Source organism: Lipotes vexillifer, unplaced genomic scaffold (assembly GCF_000442215.2).
Source record: "Lipotes vexillifer unplaced genomic scaffold, Lipotes_vexillifer_v1.1 scaffold680, whole genome shotgun sequence".
In the NCBI taxonomy this organism is placed as follows: domain Eukaryota; kingdom Metazoa; phylum Chordata; class Mammalia; order Artiodactyla; family Lipotidae; genus Lipotes; species Lipotes vexillifer.
This window is the reverse complement of record NW_006780838.1, coordinates 1574744-1582502: the sequence shown is the minus strand read 5'-3', so window position 1 is coordinate 1582502 and position 7759 is coordinate 1574744. Positions and strand designations below refer to the sequence as shown.

At 65.9% G+C, this 7759-nt stretch overlaps 2 protein-coding genes across 2 annotated transcripts in view; one reads left to right on the top strand and one right to left on the bottom strand.

Annotated features, from left to right (window-relative positions):
* The first annotated feature begins 267 nt into the window (after positions 1–267).
* On the top strand, positions 268–4076 carry HIC1 (HIC ZBTB transcriptional repressor 1). Its single transcript, XM_007454200.1, is given in 4 exon segments — positions 268–481; positions 1939–2449; positions 2451–2808; positions 2853–4076. Coding segments are annotated over 3 exon segments (2073 nt in total). The 5' UTR covers positions 268–481; positions 1939–1958.
* A 986-nt stretch (positions 4077–5062) lies between these two features.
* Positions 5063–7759, bottom strand: part of SMG6 (SMG6 nonsense mediated mRNA decay factor) — a 242306-nt gene continuing 239609 nt past the window's right edge. Inside the window, exon 19 of the mRNA XM_007454196.1 lies at positions 5063–6824. Coding sequence (XP_007454258.1) covers positions 6694–6824 — 131 coding nt within the window. The 3' untranslated portion in view covers positions 5063–6693. The remainder of the gene's footprint in view (positions 6825–7759) is intronic.

The following is a 7759-nucleotide window of genomic DNA, read 5'->3' as shown; positions in this document are numbered from 1 at the left end:
TCTACAGTCCCCTCCTTGCGGGCAGGACTTAACTGAACTGGGGCAATGTGGGAATTTAGAAGTATGTACAGAGGAGCATTCAGCTCAAAACTCCGGGGTTTGTGGGGCTCGGAAGTCCGAGGCTGGGGCCTCCAGGTGGGCACATCTGGGAGGCTGAATCTGCCAATAGGCCCCCCTCCTGAGTCCAGCTCCGCATCTGGGCGCCTCCGGCCCAGGTGCGCAGGAAGGAGGCTGTGGCTGTGTTGCGTAAAGTCCCTCACGGCCGCGAGGTGGCGCCATAGCTGCAGCAGCCCCCGCCGGCCCGGGCCGCTCCAGATAAGAGTGTGCGGAAAGCGCGGCGGGGCTGAGACGCGACCAGGACGCGGGGAGGACGGACCAGCAGGACAGACCGACCGGGGGCCCGGCGGGCGGAGGGCAGCGCAGCCACGTCCCCCCTGGATCCGCCGGCAGCCGGGCCCGGGGCTTCCGACATGCCCCCCAGGTAGGTTCTAGGGGTGGGGACCGGGAGGGACAGGGGACCCGAACAGCCCGGTCCTCGCGCGCTGGCCGCCTCGGGCGCATCCTCTGGCGCGGGCGTCCCAACGCGGCTGGCGTTCGGGGCTCCGGGTGTCGCCCCTAGAGGACTTAGGACCGCCGGGCCGCTGCTCTGCGCCGGGTTCACGGCAGGGTCAGCGGCCCGGGGCCGGCTCTGCCCGCACATGGGCTAGAGAAGCGAGGGGAAGGGAAGGGGAGCTGGCGGGCGGGGCTGGCAGGGGCGCTGCCCTCCCTGGCACAGCGCGGCGCCTGGCAGCGGGGCGGGTGGGGCGCCGACTAGGAGCTGCCACCGCCACGGGGAGGGAAGCCCGGCCGGGCTGCGGCCGCAGGTAACGGGCCGCGAGGCCCTGGGGGCCAGGCGGGGAATAGGGTCGGGCTGGCGAGCGGACGGCCGGGGAGCTCAGGGCTCGGTTCAGGCCCGGCGGCCGCCTGGCTGCCGAAATTGGGGGCCGAGAGGAAAAGCTGGGAGCCGAGGGACTGCGGCTGGTGCGCTCCTCCCGGCCTGTCTGAAGTTGGGAAACTTTTCCCCAAGTTTGGGGCGGCAGAGGTCCCGTGGAGAAGGGACCGAGGGGAGCTGGGGAGGGAGGCGCCGGGCCCGCGAATGCAGAGCGGAGGCCGAGGCCGGGGCCGGGACGCGGGTGGGGCGCAGGCCGGGGTCAGGGCCGAAGCCGGCTGTGCGCGGTGCCCGCCCGGGGCGCTGCCCCCTCCCTCCCTTGGGAGCCGCGTGGCTCCCCCCTCCCCCCCACCTGCTTCCTGCCTCAGCCTCCTGCCCCGATATAACGCCCTCCCCGCGCCGGGCCGGCCTTCGTGCTCTGCCCGCCACGGCAGCCGCTGCCTCCGCTTCCCGCGCCACGGCCGCCGCCCGGGCCTCAACTGAGGGCCTGACAGCCCCCGGCCAGGGCGGCGCCACGGCGGGCAGCGCGCTCCCCTCCTCCGGACCTCTTCCCCCAACTGGGGCAACTTCTCTCGAGGCGGGAGGCGCTTTTTTACTCGGCTCCCTTGTATCCCACTTGGGCAAACTTCTCAGCCCTGAATGACTTTTCCTGCAGCGGACATTTTCCTCAAATCGGGTAACTGTTTCCGAAAGGGTCGCTTCGCCCGAACAGTTTTCTCCTCGGAAGCCCCCAGAACCCAGGCTGTGAGCCCGGCGGTATCAGGCCTGGGGGTGCAGGCCAGCCTGGCCTCCTCTCCGCCAGCCAGTCTCGGCTCCTTCTTTTGGTCCAGGCCGGCCGGCCCAGGCTCCCACTCTTGGAGGCCGCGGATCCTCCGCCAGTGCCCAGGCCGCGGTGCTCAATGCCCCTGCCCAGCTGAGAGAAAGGGGAAGTGGAGGGGAGAAGCGCCGGACTGGGTGCAGGCAGCGAGGGCTCGGTGCGGCTCTGACCCGGCTGGTGTGTGTCCCCGCAGGAGATTGTGCTGGGCAGACGATGCTGGACACGATGGAGGCGCCTGGCCACTCGAGGCAGCTGCTGCTGCAGCTCAACAACCAGCGCACCAAGGGCTTCTTGTGCGACGTGATCATCGTGGTGCAGAACGCCCTCTTCCGCGCACACAAGAACGTGCTGGCGGCCAGCAGCGCCTACCTCAAGTCCCTGGTGGTGCATGACAACCTGCTCAACCTGGACCATGACATGGTGAGCCCGGCCGTGTTCCGCCTGGTGCTGGACTTCATCTACACCGGCCGCCTGGCTGATGGCGCGGAGGCTGCGGCGGCGGCCGCCGTGGCTCCGGGGGCCGAGCCGAGCCTGGGCGCCGTGCTGGCTGCCGCCAGCTACCTGCAGATCCCCGACCTCGTGGCGCTGTGCAAGAAACGCCTCAAGCGCCACGGCAAGTACTGCCACCTGCGGGGCGGCGGCGGTGGCGGCGGCGGCTACGCACCCTACGGGAGGCCGGGCCGGGGCCTGAGGGCTGCCACGCCCGTCGCCCCCGGCCGGCCCTCCGCCGCCGCCCACCGCCGAGGCGCCGTCGGGCCCCGAGGCCGCAGTGAACACGCACTGCGCCGAGCTGTACGCCTCGGGCCCCGGCCCGGCCGCCGCGCTCTGCGCCCCGGAGCGCCGCTGCTCCCCGCTCTGCGGCCTGGACCTGTCCAAGAAAAGCCCGCCGGGCTCTGCGCCTCCCGAGCGGCCGCCGGGCGAGCGCGAGCTGCCCCCGCGCCCAGACAGCCCTCCCAGCGCCGGCCCCGCAGCCTACAAGGAGCCACCGCTCGCCCTGCCGCCCCTGCCGCCGCTGCCCTTTCAGAAGCTGGAGGTTTTTTCGATGTTTCAGGAAATACCATACGTTTCTCCAGGGTGGCTGTTGGCAATTTACATCCCGCCCATCAGCATAACAACGCTCCCTGTTCTCCCTGGCCTGTCCTGCCTTTCTGGATTTTACACTTTTTTCAGATGGCCTTTTTGACCGGCGAACGATGCGAGGAGCGAGGCGGGGACCCGGCCGCCTCGCCCGGGGGTCCTCCGCTCGGCCTGGCGCCGCCGCCGCGCTACCCGGGCAGCTTGGACGGGCCTGGCGCGGGCGGCGACGGCGACGACTACAAGAGCAGCAGCGAGGAGACGGGCAGCAGCGAGGACCCCAGCCCGCCCGGCGGCCACCTTGAGGGCTACCCGTGCCCGCACCTGGCCTATGGCGAGCCCGAGAGCTTTGGCGACAACCTGTACGTGTGCATCCCGTGCGGAAAGGGCTTCCCCAGCTCGGAGCAGCTGAACGCGCACGTGGAGGCGCACGTGGAGGAGGAGGAGGCGCTGTACGGCAGGGCCGAGGCGGCTGAGGTGGCTGCAGGGGCCGCCGGCCTCGGGCCCCCTTTTGGAGGCGGTGGGGACAAGGTCGCTGGGGCTCCGGGGGGCCTGGGCGAGCTGCTGCGGCCGTACCGCTGCGCGTCGTGCGACAAGAGCTACAAGGACCCGGCCACGCTGCGGCAGCACGAGAAGACGCACTGGCTGACCCGGCCCTATCCGTGCACCATCTGCGGGAAGAAGTTCACGCAGCGCGGGACCATGACGCGCCACATGCGCAGCCACCTGGGCCTCAAGCCCTTCGCGTGCGACGCGTGCGGCATGCGCTTCACGCGCCAGTACCGCCTCACCGAGCACATGCGCATCCACTCGGGCGAGAAGCCCTACGAGTGCCAGGTGTGCGGCGGCAAGTTCGCCCAGCAACGCAACCTCATCAGCCACATGAAGATGCACGCCGTGGGTGGCGCGGCCGGCGCGGCCGGGGCGCTGGCGGGCCTGGGGGGGCTCCCCGGTGTCCCCGGCCCCGATGGCAAGGGCAAGCTCGACTTCCCCGAGGGCGTCTTTGCTGTGGCGCGCCTCACGGCTGAACAGCTGAGCCTGAAGCAGCAGGACAAGGCGGCTGCGGCCGAGCTGCTGGCCCAGACCACGCACTTCCTGCACGACCCCAAGGTGGCGCTCGAGAGCCTCTACCCGTTGGCCAAGTTCACTGCGGAGCTGGGCCTCAGCCCCGACAAGGCGGCCGAGGTGCTGAGCCAGGGAGCGCACCTGGCCGCCGGCCCCGACGGCCGGACCATCGACCGTTTCTCCCCGACCTAGATTGGTCTTGCCGCCGCGTGGCCCCGGCCCGCGCCCCTAGGCAGCGGCGGCGGGGGCCACCAGCAGGCAGGCACACCGCGCCCGACGACTGTAGTGGCTGCGGCAGCGTCGTCGCCGCAGGGGCGGCGGCCCCACCTGGCCTCACTGCTTTGTGCCTTAGCCCGGGGGTGGGGGTGGGGAGAAAACCCCGGGACGGGGGTGGGATGGGGGAAGGGAGATTTATATTTTTGATATCAGCTTTGACCAAAGGAGACCCCCGGCCCTTCTCCGCCTCTTCCTGTGGTTCGTTGGCCCCCTCCCCCGGCTCCGTGCTGCTCTTGGGGGAAGGGGTGTCACTGTTGGGGCGCTCCCAGCCCTACCTCCGGCCCTTGCGACCACACCCATTCTCACTGTGAATCTCCCCGCTGGGGTCGGAGCGTCGGGCAGAGTTGGGGAGCGGGGAGGGGACTGAGCCGGCCGGAGGGCCCCCCGCCCCCGCCCCCGCCCGCCCCGGGACTGATAATGTGAAGTTCCTCATTTTGCACAAGTGGCACTAGCCCCAGGGCTAACCTTTCCCTCCCTCTGGAGTCAGAGGGCTGAGACAGCCCTGGCCTACCCGGTCTCCCACTCCCGCGGTGGTCCCCCCCCCTCCCTTCCCTGGGGCCCCGGACCATATTTATTGCATGCGCCCTGGGCGGCCCCCCCAACCCCGAGCCCAGGCTGGGCTGGGCTGGAACGTGGTCTCTTTAGCTCCCTCCTCCTCGTTTGTATATTTCCTACCTTGTACACAGGCTCTTCCAGAGCCGCTTCCATTTTCTATACTCGAACCAAACAGCAATAAAGCAGTAACCAAGGACCCTGGACCCAGCGGCTCTGTTCGCCCTGCACAAGGAGCTGGGTGGGCCGCACCGGGGTGGGTGCAGGGACCCGAAGCAGCGCCCTCATACAGGTGTGGTGGCTTGGACCTTCCCTCCCCGGTCCCAGAGACAGATCAGCAAGAGCTCAGGTATGTTTCATAACTAAAAATTTATTAAGGAAACAAATCCAGTGCTGCAAATGGGACAGAAAGGAGAGATAGGGTCTCTCACCCACCCAGTCGTCAGCCTTCATCCAGGGGAAAGGATCTCAGAGGAGAGGCCAGGGACCCTATACCCCCAAAAGCCCAGTCTTCTGAGGCCCTGGGGGACTCACAGCCCCAAATCGTCGGCCATGGCTCTCCTGTACAGTTCCCCCTCCTTCTGGCATAATCTCGGGCCTCCGGGAGGGCACTGCCTTGCCCCCATCCTCTGGGCAGGCTGTATAGTCAGATGGGGGGCTCTGGGGGATTCCCCCACTGGTCCCATCAAAACTTAACTCCTGGCTCCGCCTCCAAACCCTGTCTTCCCCTGAGTCCCCCTCCATCCCTGTCCCTGGGTTGGGAGACCGCTTTCCCAGTAGGAAGCCTCCTGAGTGAAGCTTTGAACACAGGTGCCAGCTAAAGAAAGAGGCAACAAAAAATTCCAAGGCGAAGGGACGTTCTTCTAGGGCAAAGCTAGAAACGGTGCAAACTCCAGGCTAGGCAATGCTGCTCCCAGGCACTGGCCCACCCTACCCTCCCTCAGGCTGGGCTGGAGGAGCCTGGAAGTATCCCAGAGCACAGGGGCCTGGGAAAGGTGGTCAGCGGCAGGAAAGCTTTCTTAGGTTCCTGCCACAGGTACCGCGGGAGAAGGGTTCAGAGTGAGAACCTCCATGGCAAGGAAATGAGGGGCCAGGAAGGTGAGAGGGATCAACTAGAAAGAGAAGGAGGGTGAGGGGGATGGCTCGGGAGGGGGAAAGGGAGGGGAGTTGAGAAGAGTCTGAGGAAATTTTGTGAAGTGGGAACTAGAGCAAAAGGAAGGCCAATGGAGGGAGACGGAGCAGGCAAAGGCCACCCAGGAAGCATGGGCCTGAGAGCAGATGTCCCTCCCCTAAAGACCCATGACCCACCGAGGGGAAAACAACTGGCCCAGTACAGTGGACCCAGATTGGTAAGGGCGGGAAGAGCAGCGGGATGGGTGTGTGTGTGTGTGTGTGGAGTCGGGGGGGGCGGGGGGGCTAGGGCTGCTGTTCAGAACCCAGGTGGGGTCCATGGGGGAATCCAGGCCTCAGGGGGAGAGAGACGCCCTGAGCACTCTCTTCATGGCGTGACCAAAGCCTCTTGGACGCTTTCAGGACAGGGGCTCTGAAGATTAAAGGGACCCGTGATCTCACCTGCATCTGATGGAAACTCTAACCCCCTGCCCCATCTCCAGCTGAGAAAGTGGCTGAGTCCCCCGGGCTAAGAGGCCTTCCCCCAACCCTTGAACCGGACACGGGAGGGAGAAAGGCTGAGCACCGGCGGGCGGTCTGGCTCGCCCACCTGCTGTCACTGCAGCCAGCCACCTCCCTGCTAAATCCCGGAAGCCCAGGAGGGTCCCAGCGGCTTCCGCCCCGGCCCTTGGGAGGGGCTCTGTGCGGAGCAGCTGCCCCCACAGCGCGGCCACGGCGTGGGGGGGGAAGAGGGTGGTTTACTGTCTGGGTGGACTGGTGGCTCAGGCACGCGAGCATCTCCTGTGCTACTCTGGGCGCCTGGTGGCCTCTCGGGAATGGTTCCATGGGGGTGGGCCCCGCTGTGGCCCCCTCAGCCCACCTGGGCCCACGTGAGGAAGGCCGGGATGTCCCGCACAGGCACATTCCTCGTCAGCGCCTTCACACGCAGGTTCCGGTCATCCGTCAACAGCACCACCTCCCGCAGTAGCCGGATCGGCTCCTCTGTTGGCACGAGAGAGCAGAGGGACTTCACTGAGGGCAGGAGGCAGAGGCACTGGCTGCCTCTCCTCTTCCGGAGGGGAAAGCGGTCCTGGGGGCCCTTCCACAGGTCCTTTCCCTCGTGCGGACTATCAGCCGAGGGCGCCCCTCCGCTACCGGCTTAGGGAGGGCCATGATGGGCCAGGGCTGGCCTTCTGCTCTGGAACCCCGCCTCCAGCGAAGGGCTGTGCTGCCTCGTGCCCTGAGAGCTGCCCGACCCGCCAGCCTCCGCAAACCCCTCTTCTCGGGTCTCTGAGCTGAGAGAGCAGAGCCGGCCCTCCTATTCCTTCTGACTGCGCGGCTAGTCCTGGACGCAAAATAGTCCTCTCTTCCGCACATCTTCTCCCCCCCCCCCCCCAAGGCCAGCAGATCCACGCTTTAGGTATTCAGAGGTAGAAAACTCAAGATGGAATACAAAATGTGTCCAGGGCTCCCAGGAAGTGAAGAGAGGGGTCAGCTCAGGGAGCTCTGAGGAGAGGAGGGCAAGGGCCCCGGCAGAGCCCAGCCAAGGTGGCACTGAGGTTAGAGCCAAAAGATTCCCTCTATTAAGTAAACGTGAGCCGTGTGTACGGTAGCAACCTCTAGGTACAGAAAAATGAAAGGTGAAGTCGCATCATTCTCCCTGTTCTCTCCCTCATGTCTCTCTGTCTTGTTTCCCAGGGAAGAGCTGTGTATGTCTCCAGAGTTCTTTATGCACATTTACAAGTGTATATACTTGTTATATAAGCTTTTTTTCTATAACATTACAATCATACTCACCGTACCTACTTCATTCAAATTTTAAAGATTTTAAAGTTCTTTCTATATGAGCACAAACGGACACACAAACAGACAGCCTTCGTTCTTTTTAGATGACTTTTTAAGCAGGATATCTTCCCCCACTTCTTTCCCCAAACTTT